The 21,539-nt window shown below is 46.3% G+C and overlaps 3 protein-coding genes across 8 annotated transcripts in view; 1 reads left to right on the plus strand and 2 right to left on the minus strand.

The window, feature by feature from the left end:
- Positions 1–1,254: 1,254 nt before the first annotated feature.
- On the minus strand, positions 1,255–4,976 carry LOC135235613 (uncharacterized). 2 transcript variants are annotated; one of them, XM_064301279.1, is made up of 3 exons: positions 4,787–4,975; positions 2,170–3,383; positions 1,255–1,713 (listed from the first exon to the last, which is right to left on the minus strand). In XM_064301279.1, exon 2 carries the CDS (start codon positions 3,336–3,338, stop codon positions 2,190–2,192), a length of 1,149 nt encoding a protein of 382 aa, XP_064157349.1. In that variant the 5' UTR covers positions 3,339–3,383; positions 4,787–4,975; the 3' UTR covers positions 1,255–1,713; positions 2,170–2,189. The 2 variants fall into 2 exon arrangements, with proteins under 2 accessions (XP_064157349.1, XP_064157348.1); XM_064301278.1 differs by having other exon boundaries at positions 1,255–3,383; positions 4,787–4,976.
- A 1,502-nt stretch (positions 4,977–6,478) lies between these two features.
- ccdc150 (coiled-coil domain containing 150) lies at positions 6,479–19,971 on the plus strand. 3 transcript variants are annotated; one of them, XM_064301250.1, is made up of 25 exons: positions 6,479–6,583; positions 7,304–7,681; positions 7,842–8,020; positions 8,506–8,574; positions 9,294–9,410; positions 9,626–9,755; positions 9,848–9,891; positions 10,087–10,173; positions 10,693–10,800; positions 12,489–12,613; positions 12,726–12,903; positions 13,025–13,093; positions 13,239–13,334; positions 13,880–13,942; positions 14,180–14,308; positions 14,975–15,144; positions 16,207–16,288; positions 16,422–16,591; positions 16,939–17,065; positions 17,157–17,348; positions 17,613–17,681; positions 18,053–18,163; positions 18,531–18,617; positions 18,727–18,897; positions 19,161–19,971. In XM_064301250.1, the coding sequence occupies exons 1-25, from the start codon at positions 6,577–6,579 to the stop codon at positions 19,311–19,313; spliced, it is 3,111 nt and encodes a 1,036-aa protein (XP_064157320.1). In that variant the 5' UTR covers positions 6,479–6,576; the 3' UTR covers positions 19,314–19,971. The 3 variants fall into 3 exon arrangements, with proteins under 3 accessions (XP_064157320.1, XP_064157321.1, XP_064157322.1); XM_064301251.1 differs by lacking the exon at positions 13,880–13,942; XM_064301252.1 differs by lacking the exon at positions 6,479–6,583 and having other exon boundaries at positions 7,542–7,681; positions 7,874–8,020.
- LOC135235609 (endothelin-converting enzyme-like 1) overlaps positions 19,391–21,539 on the minus strand; it is a 33,717-nt gene continuing 31,568 nt past the window's right edge. For all 3 annotated transcript variants that reach the window (XM_064301271.1, XM_064301272.1, XM_064301270.1), the window contains exon 18: positions 19,391–21,356. In XM_064301271.1, coding sequence (XP_064157341.1) covers positions 21,257–21,356 — 100 coding nt within the window. In that variant the 3' untranslated portion in view covers positions 19,391–21,256. The remainder of the gene's footprint in view (positions 21,357–21,539) is intronic.

Genomic DNA, 21,539 nt, shown 5'->3' on the forward strand with positions numbered 1-21,539 from the left:
TGCAACATGCTGTGGTGAGGCATGACCGATGAAAGACTGTACAAGCATTACATAACACACTGCCCAGGGTGAATGCAAGCAACCTGGTGAGCCAACTCGGAAACAAAACCTTTCCCACGGAGTTCTTAAGCCTGACTATAATGCGTTTGTACTGAACATAAGCATTTTTTTATTTAGTAAGGTTACCAGTGTACCTGATATTACACTGTGATACAATACTCTAAATATTTGGGGCTTGGTAAATCTATGTTTGGTGGTAGGTCATGTCACCTGAAAATGGAAATCCCTCACTGCTGCTCCTTGGCATATAAGCCAGTCGTTATGCATTCCAGAAAACATTCAAGTGGGACTGACCATCTACATTTTTTTTTGCCATGTCTTAAATGTTTAATATCACATTTTAAATGGCACTTACCTGAAAGATTCAAATGTGAATCTACTCTTGCAGACATCGTTTTGTTAACCATGCTGTGCAAACTTGCTTTATAGTATTTTGATGACCGGTTATATGAAATTGCAACCACACATTTGACTCAAGTTAAAATAAAATCTCTACATGATAATCAAGGAATGTAACTAAAGAATGCAACTATTCAGATTTGGTGGTGTATGAGATTGCTGATTTGTAATTTAGGTGCACAAGCACTATCCATGTGATTTTGTGCCAAACAGCCTGGGTTGGCATAAAACAAAGATCCCATTATTAATATTCATTAGTGTTTTTATAGGAATTGGTTATTAATCATTCTGTGTGAATAAATCTTGTCTTCTATTAGAGAGAACTTGATCACAGTGCACTCCTTGTAGTTCTGTTCAAAAACGATTGGCTCCTTGCCCTGATTCATATGAAGTGTTATCATCTAGGTCATTAGCTGACATCATAAGTACCCCAAGACATTTACCAGGCATCTAAAAGTAACACTGTCTCTATTAGCTCTCCTGAGTTAGGCCCCTGTAATAGGCTGTTCAGCTATCGGTGTAGGGGATGGATAGTTGCTCATGATGTATTTTAGCCACAGTGCTAAAATAATAATAGTGGGAGTATTTTACAGTTGGTGATTCAAAGGAATAAAAGGGGGCTAGGAAGCCTGGTTCTTTGAGTACTTCTGCTGGCCAGAAGAGCTCCATTTATGTACTCCACAAAAACAATAATAGAGACATACTGTCTATGTAATGGCACCCATTAACTGAATTTTGGAGAGCCCTATTGTTTGAATTTGACACAATACAGAACTGACAACAAACTAAACGAGGTTTGGGGGGTGGGGAAATTATTTAATTTTTTTTTTCAACATTCCATCTTATTTCTACATGTAGTCATTCTTGGTTCAAAGCAAACATTCTCATTACCAAACTGTAGGGATGGCAGTGCTGTTTCCTTGTTTTTGGATTTTGTTTGACTCTCAGGCAAACCCAAATGTTCTTTACTGGCAACATTAATACTTGCACCATATGTGTGTAAGACTAAGAAAATAATGAAGGCTGTAAATAGTTTTTATAGAATATATGTGGCTCTTTCAGTAATAAATGAAAATGAATCCAAATTGTCTCGTGTGTGTTCTAGGGGCAGCTGGAGGAGCTAATGAATTGTGTGTGCATGTGTGTGAATGGAGGGCGATACAGCTGAATCAGCTTGTCTTCCAGTGAATGCTGATCATTGAGTTGGACTCCGCGGTGCAGGGACAGGGTCCTCCTGGTTAGCAGGTGGCGGATCTGAATGGTGATGCAATATATTCAGAGCTCGGCCAAGTTATGCATTTGCAAACCCCTCGCTTCCAATAATATTTTCAGAGCTCCAAGTGCTCTCAACCCAGTGTATGTAAAACCTTTCAATTGTGGCACAGAGATGCTAATATTTTTTTCATTTTTATCTTTCAGAACACAGCTTTCAACCATCAAACAATTTTCTCTGTAACCATTCTGCACACTCATTAGAGCTTCTAGAACAGTCATTTCTTTTGACATGCCTTTTTCTATTCACCAGTACAACTATGGTGCTCTACTCCTGGGGCAGAGAATTAATTGCCTGTTAAGCCCTTATTTCCTGCATTTACAAAGCAAGCGCTTCCATCCTCCAGCCTAATCTCTGACATCACTGCGTCACACCACAGTCCTGCATGCGGATTGGTTACCTTGTCACCCATGTAACCAGTACATGTAAAGACATACTTGCAGTCTCTGACAATGGTCTACTCTTCCCGCTGCTGGACTGTTGGACCCTTCCCTTTCTTCTGCAGGTGTGGCAGCACTGCATCCTTGTAGAATTTCTCCATCTTGGCCAGTGTGCTTTTCCAGGACTCGGGGTCGAAGGTAACAGGCACGATGGCGATCTCCTTCTGGGTGAACACCACAAAGTCAGCCTTGTGTAGCCCCACCACAGCCATCTGGCACTGCACCTGCGTGTAGTAGGGGTGGTTGGTCTTCAGCCGGTACTGTGGCTCTCCCTTCCCGACCTTGGGCTTCAGCTCCAGGCAGAATTGGCGGTCTTCCCTGCAGGCCTCGGCCACCGTGCGGTCGCGGTGCTTGTAGGGACACTTTATCTCCAGGCCGAGGAGCCGCTCCCCGCTCTCCGCGTCCTCCACGATGCCGTCGGGGCTGGCCGCCAGCCAGGAGCGCTCGGGGTCGATGAACAGGCCGCAGTCCTGCACCCGCACTTGCCGCCCCAGCGCCGTGCTCTTCAGGCGCTCGTACTCCCGGGCGACCCGGGGCTCGTTGTCTATGCCCCAGGACATGGCGCGCGTCTTCACCCCGCGCTTCTCTCCGGTGATGGCGGTCAGGTAGGAGACGGGCGGAGCGTGGCCGCGGCCGTTGACGAAGCGGCTGTGGGAGACCTGGTGCGCCATCGAGGCCGTGATCCGGTACTTGCGCCAGGAGTACCAGTGGGGGTTCCGGCTCTGGCCGCGGGTCAGCTGTTCCACCGCCTCCACCGCTTTCCTCTCCATCTTCACGCCCGTGCCGAGGGGCACCTCCTCTGGTTTGGGCGGGATCGGGTCAGGCTGCTCCCTCCTGGGTGGGATCTTGTCGGGGGCACGAGCTGCCTGGGGGGCCCCGCCCCTCGCCCCCGCGGTGGCGGCAGGGCGTGGACCCCGGGTGTTCTTTCTTGCATCGGCTGCGTCCGTGACCTTTACTCTTGGGGTCCAGGTGGGTGCTCCTCTGCCCCCTGGTCCCCAGATATTTACAGGGATAGTCCTTGGTGCTGACCTCCCTGCATCTCCTGAACCCACAAAGGAGGTGGTGGAGTCCTTATTTTTGACCTTTGTTGCTGGGAGACTCTTCTGTTGGCTACCCCCAGATGTGTTAGCAATAGTGCTGGCACTTCCTGTCTTTGTGGGAGACATACTTTCACAGGGTGTAAACCAAAATAATCAGGATTCTCAGTGTTTCTGGAAGAACAAAACATGATTTCAATAACAGACTAGGCGGAGAAACCCATGTCTTTGCATACATTTTACATACATTTATGAGTATCATAAATATATTTAAATGCCTCCCTTAACCTTTTCCAATCGTAATTCATTGTAATTGCAGCTGTATGCATACATACATACACAGTCTACAAGGACAGTCTCACAAACAACGTTTATTACATTCGGCATCTCTAACAGCCTCAGTGTATTTATTTGTGTGTGTGTGTGTGTAGGGACCCAGGCCAGATATTAATTCAATTACCCTCCCCTCTCTTTCCCCTTCTCTCCATCTATCACTCTCTAAAGCGCTTGTGAGCCTCTCATGGCAGGCCGAGGTGGCTGCCGTTAGTGCCAGGTGCTGGGCTGGGGAATTCACCGCTACAACAACAGATGCTAACACCAAACCCCGCCCACCCCACTCATCTCCAACTCCAGGTCAGCTTTAATACTCAGTTACTGTGTGAAGAATATGTGCCCCAGAAATTTGGTGCAAGATGACAGGACAGAGATTCTGCGAATGATTCTGATAGCACAGAACCGTGATTCACCCTGGAGAGGTTCACTCATATACTCATCACTAATCTATCATCACCAAATCATTCCTGAGTCTGAAGTAATCAAGGCCTATATATTTTTTCCTCTGTTCATCTTTTCCTGTCTGATGTTCAAAGAGGACACTGGATAAAATGTTTATTACTATGGCAACTACTGCGATTACTACCACGATTATTATTATTATTGTTATTGTTATTGTTATTATAATTATTATTATTATTATCCGTTTGGCAGATGGCTGGCGTGACAATTCATACAGCCACAGTAGTTACTGAAACAAAATTTTTTACTGAACTCTGACGCCCTCGTCTGTGTGCAGTGAGTCCGTGCGACCGCAATGTAAGGAATCGAAAACAAACGGTGAATGTCCGATTTCTGGGGATTTCCGTAAAGTATAAGTTGGGCAACACTAACTTCTATTTGGTCAATGTCTGAAGTGTTAATCAGAACATTAGGCGATATTTTCTTTCAGTAAGAGAAAGCGTATTTGCCGCTACTTGTGTAAATAAATGAGAAAATGGCATTTTCACACTGCCATACAATTCAATAGGCTACTCTGCTTCCTGACACAGTCGGTCGAGATAGTGCTGTTAAACGGACTATGACAACAGACAAAAGCAAGCACTATCACAATAAAGCAGTTTCAGACGGGCGAAACGGTGAAAAATGAGGCTGCAAACTGAACCTCTCTATTGGCACGAAGAGATGAAATGAGATAATGAAACGAAACCGAAAGACACAACGGAAAACTATCCAGATTAACAACAGATCAATGAACACACACCATGCCATTACGTTATGGCTTTAATAAAAACGAACCTTACCAGAGTGCGTTCTGCAGAACCAGTTGATCAGAGGAAAAAGTGAGAGTGAAGTAAAAAAAAATCAGACATCGGGAAATAACCAACTCTCCACCCAAACAGCAGAAGGGTGGAACTTTAGGCGTGGAGGAGCAATGGAGGGGCGTTCATATTATTATACGCTTTTCAACATGTCCCGAACAAGCCCCGGTGGTTTTCACGTGGTTTGTGGAATATCCGTCATGTGAGCGTGTGTCACAATTGCCGTGGAAACCAAGCAAACAATCGAAAACAGGTAGACTAATGAATTACTGATATCGTGAAAAGGAGTAAGCCTGTGCTGTGTATTTCTGCACTGTGCACAAAACATTGGAGTTCCCCATGAAAGCGAATGAGGCAAAATAAAACTTCCCCAAAGGTATTTTTAAACTTGATTAACAATTGTTGCATTTCATTTGAAAAACAGATTGTAAAAATATGTTTAATTATTTTGGCAAATCTACAGTAAATAAATAATTTTCATATTGGTGTGGTGACCAGTACGGGCTCCATGAATCCCAAAGATGAGATGGCAACAGCAGAGCAAATAAGCAACAATTTATTAACCAATGTGCACACGGGGAAAGCATCTCAAGGGCAGTCCAAGAGAATTCTGAAACTTCCTAACACATCGGGGGGAAACTAAGACAGTGGAAAACAATTGATATAATATTTCCATCCAACCATTATCTACACCTGCTTTTCCTGGTCAGGGTCATGGGAGGTGCTGGAGCCTATCCCAGTGTGCATTGGGCAAAAGCTAGGAATACTCCTTGGACAGGTTACCAATCTATCACAGGGGATATGATAATTACTCAGGAGAAACCATATTACATTCCCAAGAATGACTCCTGGTCCAGTTACCCGGCCTAAATCCCCTCCCAAGATAACTAGGCTCACCCTATGAGATGTGTGCATGTGTCATTGCAAGCTTGTGTGTGACCACATGCGTATATGTTACCTGGTAAAAACATAACAGAACATGCACTCGAGACATTGCCATTCCTGCCCTATCCAGGGCACGAGAAAATAGAGTGAAACTTTTGATTTAGAGAAGCTTAACAACTTTGCAAGACATGTTGTTTGTGCTAATTACATTACCTCTCTTCTTTGTCTGTTGATTTTCCGCCTGTTCTCCAGTTGTTTCCTTTTCTATATCATAAGAACAAGTTGTTTTTCTTATCCTTATAAGGGCAAATGTAGGATAAGATTGCTGGGCTAGAAGTGTATTAAAACCCGACCTACCCCGCATTAGGGTAGAGTCATCCTGTAGCACCACTTTGAGTGTTTCATGGGTGTACTCTCTTCAGCTGAATAAAGAAACTCTGATTGACTACATCGCTGCATTGTGGACAGTCTGATTCTTTGTGAGAGACTACAATTTCCACGACACCATGACCAAGGTAACAGCAACATATACCCATTCTTATCCATCATCACATTACTACCATTATGCCATATCTACTACCTTATATTTCAACATATAGGCTACTGTTAACATATTGCATCCATCAATAAAATGTGCTTAGTGCATATCTCGTGTCTTCTTCAGTAGGTTAACTGCACATATTGATCTTCCAAAATGTATTATTTGATGAACTATAAATAACTGCCATGTAATGTAGTTTAAGTTCGCCTACCTGCCTCATAAACTACAATTCCCGTTGAGTCATTGTGTGGCGATAACGTGTGCAAAGGGCGCACCCGCACCCTTTGAAAGGAGGGAACTTTCAGACGCGTCTCTATGGAAACCATACTGCCAGGAAGTAACCTGTATGCGAGGTAAGCGGGCTTTAAAATAGACTGGGAACGAAATGTGTTTGTGGAACGATGCATAACCAGATAGTACCAATACAAGCAAGTATTTGCGATGAATTACCGCAGGCTAGGTACTGAATTTGCAGCCAACGAAATCCCACGCCGACCCCCGAGACAAAAATCACTCGTTACTTTAAAATTCTGAGCTAAAGCTAACCTTAAATCCCTGGCTAGCTACCCATCAAACAAACAAAAAAGTTCTCACAATGTTACTAAAATGCCTTGTCATTGTTATAACATCGCTGCAATATTGTGAGAATGTTATCTCATAGCTGGGCTGGCTACCACCCGGAGTCCACTGTGGCAAGTCTTTCCCAACCGTCGCTGCTTGTTATTGTTACCTTGTAATATCAAGTGTACATATTAAGACAGTACATTAGTATTAGGGACAGATGCAACGTGTCACCCAGAGATGCATGTAAATGTGACGTACGTGTGTGAATGTGTATTTATATACATTAGTGACAATAAAAGATTGATTAGACAAATAAAAGAAAGAGCATTAACCAGACCACTGAAATGTGCTGTGTGTGAGTATGCAAAATCAGTTTTCCATGCAGGATTGATATTGTACCCTGTAAATTTGAGATCGCATCCCATTCCCTGACCACCTATCCAAATAGTCTCATATGAAGTATTGAGCAGTGAAGAGCGAGTAATTCACTGGCCCTCCATTATCCCCAGCGATGTCTCGAGCTGCAATCCAGCCCCTCCACGTAGGGGCCACGGCCCCAGAAACCTTGTCCATAGTGCAGCAGCACCTCCTGGTGGCAGAGGAGCAGACAGAGGCGCTCATCGAAGACATGGGGTCCCTGGGGGTCCCGCGTGAGCAGCTCCTGGATTCCCCTGCCTTGGGGCAGGACGGCTGCCAGCGACCTGTGAGCCCAGTGCGGGTTTGGCCGGCAGCGGGGGGCTTGGGCGGCTTGGGGGGCGCGGCGGCTCTGTGGCGCAGCTGTGAGGCGCTGGTGAGTCGCATGTGTCGCCTGGAGAGCATTTTGCACTCGCTCAAACTCACCACCTTCCGCCTGGAGACGGAGAGACAGCTGAATCCTTCTAACTCCGGTAAGGACCTTGACACTGACCCGCTCCAGCTGTCCTTTGATGTTCCTTTCAGCAGCCTTGCCTGTTTGGCTCCCTCTCTCCCTTCTGGTTATCTCTTAACTCTCGGCCTCTTTATCTGGCCTTGTGTGTCTGTCTCTTCATTTGTGCGACCTTCCCGCAGCGCGTGTGATGGAGCAGCTGTCTGCTCTGCAGAGGGAGAGTGAGGAGGAGCAGCGGGCGGCTCGGAAGGAGGTGTTGCGGGTTCAGGACCAGCTGTGGCAGGCATGCCAGGAGCGGGACGAGGCCCTGGAGGAGGCGCAGAGGCTGAGGGAGGAGCTGGAGGTTGCCACCACTTCCAAGGTGCTTCTCCTCCTCTTATTGCACCCTCATTTTCCACACCCTGCCTCCATCCTGCCCTGTATGTGAACACCAATTTAATGATGACCGGTGTTTCCAACAGTTACATTAAGTACCATTCTTATTTAGTGGAGGTGCGAGTGCTTTGCTTGTTTTTACCATCAACTAGACTTCAGAGACCATCAAGAATTACCTTCGGTTTGATGCCAATCTGACATTTGGTGCCTGAAAACAATGTAGCAGGCTGTTGTCCCTCATACAGAAGATACAAGCTGGGTAGAATGAGATGAGGCAAGGCCGTGAATGGGACGCTGGTAGCCAGTGTTGGACAGATAATCATTAACCCTACCTTGCTGACATCTTTGCAGCTGAGTTTTGAACTGGCTGTATGCTGCTTGATGAAGGTATATTTAGACCAGCGTAGATGATGATGGAGCTGTGGTGGTAGGAGTGATGGGAGCAGTAACACCCGCTCCATGTGTGAACAGATGGACGTGGCTCTGGCTGCGGAGGATCTGAAGGTGATCAAGGTGCAGATGACTGAGAAGCTGTTGGAGGTGAGCAGCTAAAATGGCCGTTTTTCTCTAGTGTTGGCAGGTAACTGTGTCCTTGGGTCTCTTATATTTCTTCCTTTTGAGATTTCTGTTTTTATAAGCAGTATTTGTTCTTTGAAGTATGATGCTGTTGCTCAATAGTCTCGTTGCTGTGAAGCACACACCTGAGTTTCAGCAATTCATTTCTGAAACTTTCTAAGATGTAGCTCCCCTACATTTTTTCGAAGGGTCCCCTGAACAGACTGTCCATCGCTGCCTTGTGGACAGTCTGTTCTTTGTGAGAGACAATAATTTCCACGACACTACAAAGATGGCTTCTTTAAGTGATTTCAAATTCGGCTTCAGAAGGAAAATCAAACCCTGTCAAAGCATTCTGCGCATAAATGAAACTGATCCTGGTGGCTAATCCTTTCTAAGAGATCCAGTTTACTTGCTATTCAAAATTCAAAGAAACACAGACAGGTTATGCCTTATGATGGTAGCTTATAAGAAGCTGAGCACTTTTCAGATGCAGATTTCTTTATGATATAAAATCGGCAGCAGACAGATTAAATGCATTTGAATAAAGCGGTTACTGGCTCAGCTCGCTGGTAAAGCAGTCTTTTGTGATCAAAATAAACACGCTGGGCCTTAAGTGTACTGTTGAGGCAGTTGTGTTCAAACCAGGTATGTAAACAAATATAAATATATAATTACTTAACTCTGTTTTTTTTCTCTCTTAGCTGAAGTTGCAACTGTCTCAGGAATCAGACTGCCGCTTAGAGGCACAGCAAATCCACAGTGCTTTACTGCAGAGGGTGAAGGAGATGGAGGGAGTGGTGGAGTTGGAAAGAGAACAGGTAGGAAACTGGGAACAGGAGTAAAGAATGAGAGGATAAAAGAAATAACCAGGTGGGAAAGGCAATTTAAATGCTTTTTGTGAAAAATTACCTTTGTCAAAATGGCCGAATAGACGTTACAGCACGGGGAAGATTATGATGGCGATACAGCGGCATGCGCTCGTGGAACATAAGAGAATGAAAGCTAGGGCCTCTGAGTCGCTCCTCTCTAATAGGTGCAGGTCCTGCAGGCGGACTGCCAGGCCCTGCAGTGTGAGAGACAGGATGTCCGGCGGGCGCTGAGGGAACAGGCGGAGCGAGCTGGTCAGCTGGAGAAACAGTGCCAGCAGCTCAGGGACAAAGCCGGTCAGTTTTTGGGAATCACTCTGTCAGCTGTGCTGTATTTAACACCAGGGCTGGAACTAGGATGCATTGCCAACTGCCATTTTATTTTCCAGATGTCAAGGATTCCATCATTTCCCAGCTGACTGATGAAGTGAAAGTAAGTGCCGTATGTGTGGAAATACACATCCTGTTTCCCCTGGGTTTTTCAATCAGTTTTCAGCTATGTCCATGTTGTACATTTGACCAGGCGATGAGTGTGTAGATACTCTGTGCTTGTGTGAGTGTGTGTGAGTGTGAGTGTGTGTGTATGCGCTCCTCCACATATTGTGAATGAACCCTTTGTGTATTCCAGATTGCCCATCTGGCCCTCCAAAGACTGCAGCAAGAGAACAGCAGGCTACAGAAGGATGACCTGAAAACAGCAGCAGAAAAAGTACAGGTCAGAAGGACACCACTGAATATACCAACTGTATACACCTACGGTTAGCCACTGGTCATACTGCAGACTCCTACACCATGTGCAGGCCACAGCAGGACTGAATATACCAGGAAGTCCTACTGTTACTGTACGTCACTGAGAGTATGTGACTCTCCCATGATGCACCATGAAGCTACTTTACACTACTACTGTACTGTACTAAGTTCGGCTTTACATGAATTTAGGATGCCACTGAAACCTACTGTATATCCTACTGTGCCCCTCTGGATACATGTGATTATAACTGCTGTACTCCACAACATCCACTTCAGCCAGCCCTGACTGGTACAGCATGGAATTTTGTATTTTCCTTAAGATTTAAATAAAAAATATGTTTCACATATTACACACACTCATGCACACACACACACACACACACACACATATATTGCCATACCTTGCAAGATAGTTGCGTGTAAGAAAGCTCAGCAGTGAGCATATCCACCATACATGGCTGTGTCTTGCCCCCTCTCTGTTCAGAGCCTGAATGTGCAGCTGGAGGGTCAGTGTTCAGAGCTGAACGCCGCTCTGCGCTCCCTGGCTGTGGAGAACGCCCGGATTGTGTCTGAGCACCAGGCAGAGCTTAAGGTAGAGTACTGGCCCGCAGAACCGCCTCCAGCCCTGAAGGGGTCAGTCTGTGTGTGAGCACCAGGCAGAGCTTAAGGTAGAGTACTGGCCTGCAGAACCGCCTCCAGCCCTGAAGGGGTCAGTCTGTGTCTGAGCAGCAGGCAGAGCTTAAGGTAGAGTACTGGCCCGCAGAACCGCCTCCAGCCCTGAAGGGGTCAGTCTGTGTGTGAGCACCAGGCAGAGCTTAAGGTAGAGTACTGGCCTGCAGAACCGCCTCCAGCCCTGAAGGGGTCAGTCTGTGTGTGAGCACCAGGCAGAGCTTAAGGTAGAGTACTGGCCCGCAGAACCGCCTCCAGCCCTGAAGGGGTCAGTCTGTGTGTGAGAACCTGGGGCCCCCTGGGGCCCCGTGGACCCCCTGCACCGCGTTACGTTCACAGTGCATGAGCGCTCGTGTTCACGCTTACACACTGTAAGACGTGTGAGGCTTTTCCTTGTTTACCGCTGTTTGAACAAATTTAACTACGGAGCGGTTTACTCAGACTGATTAAGTGGCAAATGGATTGGAAGATATCTCTCATGCTCGAATGATTCCGTGCGATTTATAAATGTTTCATCATCGCTGAAGCGGGAATAAAACATAAATTCCAGCACTCTTGCATGGACTGGTAATTCCAGAAAATAAAATGCAAGAATATAGAATATAAAGAATATATCCAAACGTTTTTGTGAACACTGTTCTTTCTTTAATTTCTAAGTAGCAAATGAACTGTGCTTAGGTAGTGTACCCTTGCCTACACTGCTGCCAACAGGACAGCCCCCATCTACTTGCAGGACATGACTCAATTCTATGTGCCTGCTTGACCACTTCGCTCTGCGGCAGCAGGGCGCCTTGTAACCCCTCCCACCCGCCCAAAGGGGTCACAGAGCTTCTCCACCCTAGCTCCCCAGTGGTGGAACGAACTCCCCGCCCCTCTCCGAACTTCCCCCTCACTACCCATTTTCCGCCGTGGCCTGAAGACTCATCTCTTCAGACTATACCTAGACTAACCACCACCACGCTGTATTTCACTCTTTTATCCCAAAAAAAAAAAAAAAAAACCCTTTTCCTGTCACGTGTTACATGTTGCCCCATCCCAACACCTCTTAGTAATTTGTATTTGTCCTAATACTGTAGCTTATTCTTCTGCCTAGTTGGCTTTGCAGATGTTAGGCCAGAATAGTGTTCACTGTTCTCGGCTAGAAATAGCTGTACAAAATAAGTATTGTACCTTACTGAACCCGTGTTTAGCAGTTGTCTACGACCATGAAATGCACTTTTTTGTACGTCGCTTTGGATAAAAGCGTCTGCCAAATGAATGTAATGTAATGTGTCAATGAGCAACAGAGAAAGCGAAAATATAAACACCAAACAAGTTGACCTTGAGATTCCAGATACCTCATAAGCGTCCGCACAAAGACCTTCTGAGTGTGTCAGAGAGTGTATAAAACTGAGAGTACACAAGACTTGCTTGCTGAAAAATTGTTTATAGTCTTTCTTTTTGTCATGCTTAGAGAATATACCTCAACTTTGGATGAGGGGCGTCTCCTGTGTGCACTCGTATCTACGTACACATGCGCACATGCACTTATGCACACACACTCTCACACACACACACACACACACACACACACACACACACACAATGTCGGTCTGTGCTTTCCCCTCCCAGGCAGAGCGGGAGCGTGTGCTCCAGCAGCTCCAGGAGCAGGACTTGCTTCTGGACGCCGCGCGGCGCAACATCCAGGCGGAGCTGCAGGGGGCGCTGAAGGATCGGCTCAGACTGCAGCAGGATCTGTGAGTTCCCCCTGCCTCTCCGCAACCTCGGAATCGCAGTCACGCTAACCGGCCAATCAGAGTCCCCGCTGACAGACAGGCAGAGACCACAGGCCACTCTCTGTCCTCACAGCGATACCTTGCGGCGCGACCACGAGCAGCTGCAGCAGAGCTCCAGGGTTGCCCAGGAGACGGCTGGCGCTCAGAGGGAGCGCTTGGAGAGTACAATCGATAGGCTTCGGGCCGAGCTGAGCGGTGCTGGGAAGGAGGGAGAGGCCACAAAGAGAGAGAGGGAACGCGCGCTGGCTGAGGTGACTGTGTTTCTAACCACTGCTTATAGGCGTCTCTGTGTGTAAGTATTTATTTAGTATGGCTCTGATTGAGTGGAACTAGAAACCACGGAAACCTTGCCATTGTTTTTTTGTGTGACAGATGCAAAACAGGGTGAGCAAGCTGGAGAAGGAGAGGAGTTCTCTGCAGACACAGCTGACCAAAGCCAAGGTAGGAGTGAACTTTGACCTGCCATGATGTAGGGGGAGAGGAGAAGCCTCACTTGATTACATGTGTGTATGTCTGTGTGTGCTGTATTTTGTTGTGTGTTGAGTGTATTTGATTTTTTTGGACTATATTTCTCTCTCTCTGCCAGTCCAGGGAGGTGCAACTGCAGCTTGAGTTGAACAGCCAGAATGAGCCCAAACAGCAAGACAAAAAGAACAGCATGCTGGAGAAGAAGTACGCAAAGGTACTCTCACATGCCATGCACACACTTAAACACTTACACATGCACTTTTACACTTATGCACTTACGTACTTACACACACATTTACACTTACACACTCCTACCTCACCCTTGCTGCATACTACAAGGTTCCTGGGGTTTGGGGACATTTACAAGATTTAAACAGGAGTCACTCAAGGTTTGAGACAGGCAACAGTCAGAGCCAAAATGGAAGACTAACTATCTGGTGTCACTAATTAAAGTCTTCACTAAGCAGATAACAATAATGAAGGAAACAGTTCTCAATATCAACTGTTTACAGCCCTGTCAGGACCAACATCCTGTTTCCTGTCTGCTGTGCAGTGAACAGGAAGTGTGCTCCCTTAGATGGCAGAAAGAGAAGGATTAAAGATTAAGTATCCTGATTTAATACATCATTTGTAGTGTCACCTGATGCTAAAGACCATCTTCCCTTGCTGGTTTCTGGGGCACAGTAAGAGAAGAGCACACACACACACACACACACACAGTAATAATTGAGAGTCAGTGTTAGGGTTTTGTGTCTGCAGGCCAGCGCTGAGCTCAGCTCGTGGAAGTTGAAGTGTCAGAAGCTGGAGCAGAATCTGACACAGGTAGGCTGTGACCTTTGACCTGCACAGAGAGTGGTCCCATTCACTCTTTCACACGCTGTCTATAGAGAACTGTCCCATTCACACTCTCACAATCTGTTTACAGCTCTCAGAATATATGACAATATATCACCTGTCACATAAAATAGGCACATACTGTCCTAGCATAAAGTAGGCTCAATTAAACAAAATGCATCACAAAATGACAAGTGTAAAAAGAGGTGTGTGTTTTTGGGGCAGGTGGAGGCGTCTCTGGAGAGGAGGGAGAAGGAGCTCGCCCTGGCCAAAGCGGCTCGGGACGACGCCGTGCTGGATTACCAGGCCCTCCGGGACCAGATGGAGAGCCTGCAGGACCTGCACAGGAGCAAGGTCGGAGGGGCGTGGCCCAATCAGTCATCCTAAGTCACTTTACAGCTGGCTGTGTGTAGGGCGTACACCATAAATATGAGGAATGCATGTGTTTCAGCTTAGGTAAATGAGAAGTTAATCTGTGGGAAATATTTCCAGGTAAACTAATGCATATGGAATTATATGTTAACACTAGTGCAGTGATGGTTACTTGACAATTGTCAATGCTTTGGCTTGATTTTGTTACATTTGGCTCGATTTTGTATGGTATTTTTGTATAGGTATACATGGGTAAGCATCATTGAGTTTAAAGGACATTATTAGGATATATTGGTGAATTAGCAGGCATTATTGTAACTAATGAAATTCAATCTATCAGTATGACTAACTTGTTAGAAAATGGCCAGATCACTCAGTAATTTCACTATATGGTTATCACTTCCTCTGTGATTTTGATACAATCACCAGAAATCTGTCATTTCTTTATGGCATTTACCACAAGAAATTAATACCAGGCTTTCATCTAAGGTGGGTGATTTGATAGCAGATTGGATGTATTTGTGTGTATTTTTAAGTCACATGATGTTGTTCTGATTGTCCCCTTCTAAAGCACCTGTGTCTGAGGGCATATTTTCCTAATGAAGCGCTCTGGCTGTGAAATCTGGCGCTCTGATTGTGTACCTGCAGGTGTGCCAGCTGGAGGGGCAGCTGGGGGCGAGGTGCCAGGACGGGGAATGGGTGGCACAGACGCTGCAGGGCATGCTGGCATCCCACGCCCGTCAGAAGAGCAGCTCCGACAGCCTGCAGGCTGAGCTGGGGGGCAGAGAGGAGGAGGTCATCACCCTGAAGACAGAGAGGCACGCGCACCTCTACACGCACACACATGCACACTCACACGTACACACACACACACTAACAGAAACACTCATAAGCAAAGAAAAACTTTCCTGTCTTCTGATTGGACAGACACACGAGGACTTTTATCTCACTGCACAGAGACAGCTTTGTGGTACCCTTACAGATGCTGTGGTCTATGATAAGATACCAGGCATCCTGTATGAAATAATCTATCCAGAAGGGCCATGTCACATGTGAACAGACTCAACACTATTATAGGAGTGCTCAACCTCTTAACCTGTGCATATGCTTACTCACTTATACAATGATACACACGTGCGCGCACACACACACACACACACACACACACACACACACACAGATGGTATAATCCACCAATAATATTTCTGCCGGGTTCATGCTTTTAATTGGAACCAATTTTGAAATGCCATGAACTGTGCTGTTCATATACCCAGATATTCTTTCTTCCACACAAGTGATAACAGTAGATGTGGTATAATGATTCAGTTCAATTAAAAATAATTATCTGTTGGAGAACACCCAGTGGTCCAGCTAAAGATCACACAAGCAGATCCCAATCTGATGGCTAACACATCTCAAAGCACACTTTTGAAAAGGCTCAAATGCTAAATAGATTTTTTGATTGGGGTCAAGAGAGGTATGGAATCTTGTGCTTCTCTAACTGTGAAATAAAACACTCTATTGCTTACAAATTGCATTTTTATTTTGCTCCTTATCTGTGGTAATAAAATTGCATTAATTTTTAAATTTTAAATTGCATGATTTTTCACCCGACTAAAATGAAGAGATGTTTCTTCGGCAGAAACTAATTTTCCCAACCACAGGAACCCAGGAATCTCAGGCTGTTATATTATGTTGTTGTGTTTCACAACAGTGGTCAGGGGGATACAAGTGCACAGCATTCACTGGGCTGCTAACTGCTAACTGCACATGCATCTGGATTCAGTTATCTGCTCTTAGTTTTTTATTTATTTAGAAATGTAATGGTCCTGAAAGAAAATTAAAATTTTGTGCCTGTGTGTGTGTGTGTGTGTTTTCAGGGTACAGATTCAGCAGGACGTAGAAAGGTTACAGACACAGGTGGAGAAGCTCCAACACGATCTAATTGCAACAGACGCAGAGGTAAGACACAAACAGATACACTAGCACACAGATGCGCACATACAAGAATAGGGCCCTTCCTCTCATTTATTAGTGAGAGACGTGGGACTTAATCCTTGAGGATCACAGTAGTTGATGCTTTGTACACCACTAGATGGAGCCCTTGCGTAAGGCCCTGGAGACGGTCAGTCTGGACAACAAGCAGCTTGCCCAGACACTGGAACAGGCCCTGCTCGCCAATAACCAGTTAGTAGGCCGGCTGAGCAGGGCCCAGGACCAGCAGGAGAACGTTCAGAGCCAGCACCGGCAGCTGCTCTCTCAGAGGTGTGTGTGTGTGTGTGTGTGTGTGTGTGCGCGTGTGCACAGCCATCATATCTTCTGCGGCAGGCTGAGCTCTGTGTGTATTTCAAATGATTTCATACTCAACTTTATGCCATAATGAGTGTGTTTTACCTCAGGGATATCTCAGTACTTTGTGTTCAACTGCCTTTTAGTCCATTTCTCTCTCATTCTTTCTCTGTTTGCGCGTGTGTGTCTGTGGGTGTGTATATGTGTGTATATATGTGTCTGTGTGTGTGTGTGTGGGTGTGTATATGTGTGTATATCTGTGTCTGTGTCTGTGTCTGTGTGTGTGTGTGTGCGTTTGTGCGTGCGTGCATGTGTGCTGTCAGGGAGGCAGAACTAAGGGATACCAGGGAGGAAGTGACATGGCTGGCTGATCATCTGGAATCTGTGAAGGAGCAGTTGAAGAAAGAGAGGAATGGTCAGAGGAGGGCGTCACACAGGGAGGTCACTGAGGTACGTCTGGCCCCATGAGATGTCCATCCCGCCACATGGTTAAATCTTATTTTTAATAAGCTCCCTCTGCTCCCCCTCTCTCCCCTCTCAGCTGAAGAAAGCTCTGGATGAGGCAACTTCCAGATCAGGTGACCTCTCCAGGGCCAATCGGGAGCTACGGGAGAAGGTGGGTGAGCTGGAGAAAGCGGTGTCCAATCAGAAAGCCCGAAACAAGGATCTGAACACTCAGCTGAAGCAGTTTGTGGAGAGTCGGGCAGTTATGGCCAGCTCACTGAGAATGAAGGTACCTGCAGCCTTGAACACACTTTCCTGACACTCACCTTTTTCATAAATCCACTTAACTTTACACACTTGCCTCATTTGACCACGCCCTTATGTGACGCACTAGCCTCATTTGGCCACACCCTTATGTGATGCACTAACCCCATTTGACCACACCCTAATGTGATACAGTGACCTCATATGGACACGCCCTTTAATGAACTCACACACACGCACACCCGTTCTGGACACACCCTGTCCTAAGGCCGTCTCTCTGTCCCTCCAGGAGATGGAGGAGGCTCTGAAGGGTCTGGAGAGCCTGAAGGACGAGTACCAGAGGAGAAATAATGAGCAGGTACAGCGCCATGCTTTTCACACCTCCTCACACCCACACCTACTCATATACTGCTTACCTGTACACATACAGACCTGAACACACTGCACGCATGCACACACTTTAAATATACCCTCATACACTCACGCACGCTGGGCACAGCAACACACACATTAGCGCTGTGAGCAGGCATTTTAATACGGTGCCCTCTTATGAACAAGCTTACACTTAGAGAGGCTTACAGGCTAATTCTGCACTCTAAAACTGTGTAGGACAGCACAGAGAGAAGTACAAAGATGAAGAATACCTCAGAAAAGTTCAGAAAAGTCTTATTTCTTGTATAAAAAATGTTTCTAAAAATGTTTGAAAGGAAACCCCTTGTGTGTTCCCAGAGTCAGCTGATCCAACGGTTCCAATCTGAGCTGCAGCGTCTGACCTCCAGCCAGGAGGGGGAGCTGGAGACAGAAAGAGAACACCGCCTGGTGCTGCAGGATAAGTGTCAGGTGTGTATATTAGTATCTTACAGAAAGGATAAATTAATGTCATAGTGGTGTCCTGTCTGTCCTAGAGATTTGAATCAAAAAATCCAAGAGATCTACAGTATCAGAGCCAAAACCATATCTTTTCTGGAGAATTTGTGTTGTATTAAGTCTAACAATTTTCTTAATGTTTGTTCTCAGTTATATTTAATTTCACTCCTACTTTCTCACTGAACACCGTATTCATTTGTGGATTCTCGTGGTTCAGGAGATTGTGGCAAACACTGTGGCGTAGCCTCCATGTGGGTCATGCCACAGCTTGTACAGGCGCTGTGGCTCAGTGACGGGGGTGGAGGCGGGGTATGGTATGGCTGGCTCGGTGTGTGCGCAGAGGCTGGAGGAGAACATGAGGCAGCTGAGGCGGAGCAGAGACGAGGCGGAGGAGAGGCTGAGAGAGGCCAGCGTGGAGTCGCAGCAGGTGAGACGCCCTTCACCGGAGCACCCTCTCACCCGCCCGGCCGGCCTTGCTCCTCTCCTGCCTTCCTCTAATCCCTGTCTCTCTTCTGCTCGTGAATTTTCACCCCCAGATCACTGAGAACCTCATTGAAGCTCACAGCTGGTTCCGGTCCAATTTCCACACCCTGAAGAAGGAACTGGGGAAGACCAAGAAAAAGAAGGAACCGGCAGCGAAGAAGCTTAGTTCCCTGGGGAACACAAAGGAGGGGACACTCAGTACATCAACTGATTGTGAAAATGAGGTGCTTAGCCATCGCCTGCTACCTTCAAACACACAGCTCCTAATATTTGTCCATTTGAAATTCTCTCCAATTCTCCATCATCTCTCAGCTTTGATTTTCTGTCCTTCGTCCCCTCATTCCTCCTGCAGTCATGGTGCGCCACAATGCATTACAGATCTTCATTCGGTTCCATTGCCTGTCTAGATCCTAAAAACATTTTAGTGTACGTGTATATGGGCTCTGTGGTCCACGGTGAATGAACTGTCAGGGTCTCTGTTCTCCAGGACCAGAGCGAACCAATCACCACGAGGCCGAAGCGGAACCACTGGACCTCCACGATGCAGCGCTGGGAGACCAAGAGGGAGCTGGCCCACATCTCGGGCCAATACAGACTTCCAGGACACAAGGACAGGCTGACGCACGGACAGACTGACTAATGAGCGCTCGCCAAAGCGCTAACCCGGGGAAAGAAGCGCTCTGCTCTCAGAGCACACCTCAGGCAGAAACACAGACGCGCTAGCATGTGGCAGTTTAATATGCGGTACAAAAACACAGCACAATAACACGCATTCTGGTACACCGTCATCGCATGCAGAAACACGAGTATCCAGGCTAAAGCTGGGGTCAGACCTCCCTTAGCTCACTGACTGTACCATTCTGTGGTCCGCCTTCAAAAGTATCTAAAAAACAGTCATTTGTTTGATGAGTACCCTCAATCACTTCCAGAAACAACATCCCTTATTTTTTATTCAGTGTAGCAGAACATACACAGTTATCCTTTCCCTGCTTTCTGCATTGTTTGGCCTTAGACGGCACCCCAAACACTGAATACTCGATACCTGGAACTGTTACTCTGCATTTATTCAACAGACAAAATTACAGCAAATATGAGAGAGCAGCTCAGCAGTGGATGCTGCAAAACGTAGCCACAATCTTTGAGACAAGGATGCTGGTACTAAACATGAAGAGAAACATGCTTTCTCATAGTAACAACTGTACAATTATCTTATTCCTGCTGTATATGTATATATCTGTACAAAGGAATCATTCTTTGAGTATTTTTTTAATATAAAATTAAATATTTTTTAATATTCAGTGTATAAATGTATGGTCCTTTGTTATTAGACAGCATATGATTGGATACACTGTTTTTATGTAATATACATATAGATTTTTTTTATTTTTTAATAAATGGAATGTTTCTTGTAAAATGAAGCAAAATGTTCACACAGTGCAGACAAGAAACAATGAATTCCTCTGGGAAGGTTGGGAGTCGGGAAGGGTTTAGGATAAGTGCTGTCCAACAGAATGCGATCGATGTTCAAGCCACCAAATGGTGTGCACTGCCACACACGCGCACACACACACACTCACACACACACACTCCACAGGTGAGTGTCATCAACGTAAGGATAATGTAATGTAAACGCACCCATGTTCTGCTGACAAATTGTGCGTGGATTAGAAGAGTTTGGGTTAGGTCTGGCACCCGCCTTTAACAAATACAAGCGACAGGACGCCTGGAGTCAGCGAAAACAACCGAAACACAAAAACATCAGCGCAACAGCGACTTCAAATTTCACAGAAATCCCAACGAGGACAGCAATCCCACGCCACGAACGAGCACACAATAAACGGGCGCGACGCGTGTTCCGTGTCTCCCACCGCCGTCTGCACACGGCACTCCGCCACGGGTCCTCCAGAGCATGCGTGACTCTGCCTGTTCACACCGAGCCACCGGAGGGAACTGTATCAACAAACGTCCGGGAAATGTCCTCTCATTGGATGAGTTCACTGGTCCCAGTCCAGTCCCGACCTGACACTCGTCATCCAGTACCAACAGCCTCAGAGCCAGCAGGCCCTCCAGCGCTGGATCCAGTACAGTGGACTCCTTAGCCTGGGTCCTAACTTGGGTTCAGTTCCTGCCAGAACAGGTTTAACCACATAACCCAGCACAAATCATTACTGTGATTGGCAAGACCGTCCACATCCCAGTCATGCAAGGCGAGCTAACACGCCAAACAGAGCCAAAGTGAAATGACCAATGTCACGATACCTATTGTTCTGAAGTGACACTATCATGATAGGATGGGTACATGAAATTAAATACAGGTAATCATGATAATCCACTTATACAATAATAATGATAATGACAAGCGTAACTTATAACAATAATTATAATGAAAGTAGATAATGGACTAGTGGCAGAGTAACAGAAGGTGCGTGTGTTCGCACTGCTTTGCGAAGTGTATTTAATTATGTTTTGACTATAAATAATTCCCAGTTAAGGCATGTTCTAAAATAAGGGGAAAAACGGGATGACGGACTGAAGAGGGGCTGGATCTGACGGTCGGTCCCGGTGGAAGGGCTGTGGATCGGGTCACCACACAGAACACTGGTCGACCGGGCGCATGGGGGAGCCACTCGGACAGTGGAACACGCGGCCAAACTCATCAAACTGTGACACACTTCCAATAACCCTGCAGGTGGGGAGAGAGAGAGCATGTATTCCAGTCAGTCCCTGAGAGTAACACACAGACACACACGCACACACATTGCATTGTGTGTAGTGTGTCACTGCATTCTGTGTAGTGTGCCAGTCGTTGCATTGTGTATAGTGTGGCAGTTTGTCAGGTATTGTATCAGAACTGTGTAGTGAGTAC

This window comes from Anguilla rostrata, chromosome 12 (assembly GCF_018555375.3).
Source record: "Anguilla rostrata isolate EN2019 chromosome 12, ASM1855537v3, whole genome shotgun sequence".
NCBI classification, from domain to species: domain Eukaryota; kingdom Metazoa; phylum Chordata; class Actinopteri; order Anguilliformes; family Anguillidae; genus Anguilla; species Anguilla rostrata.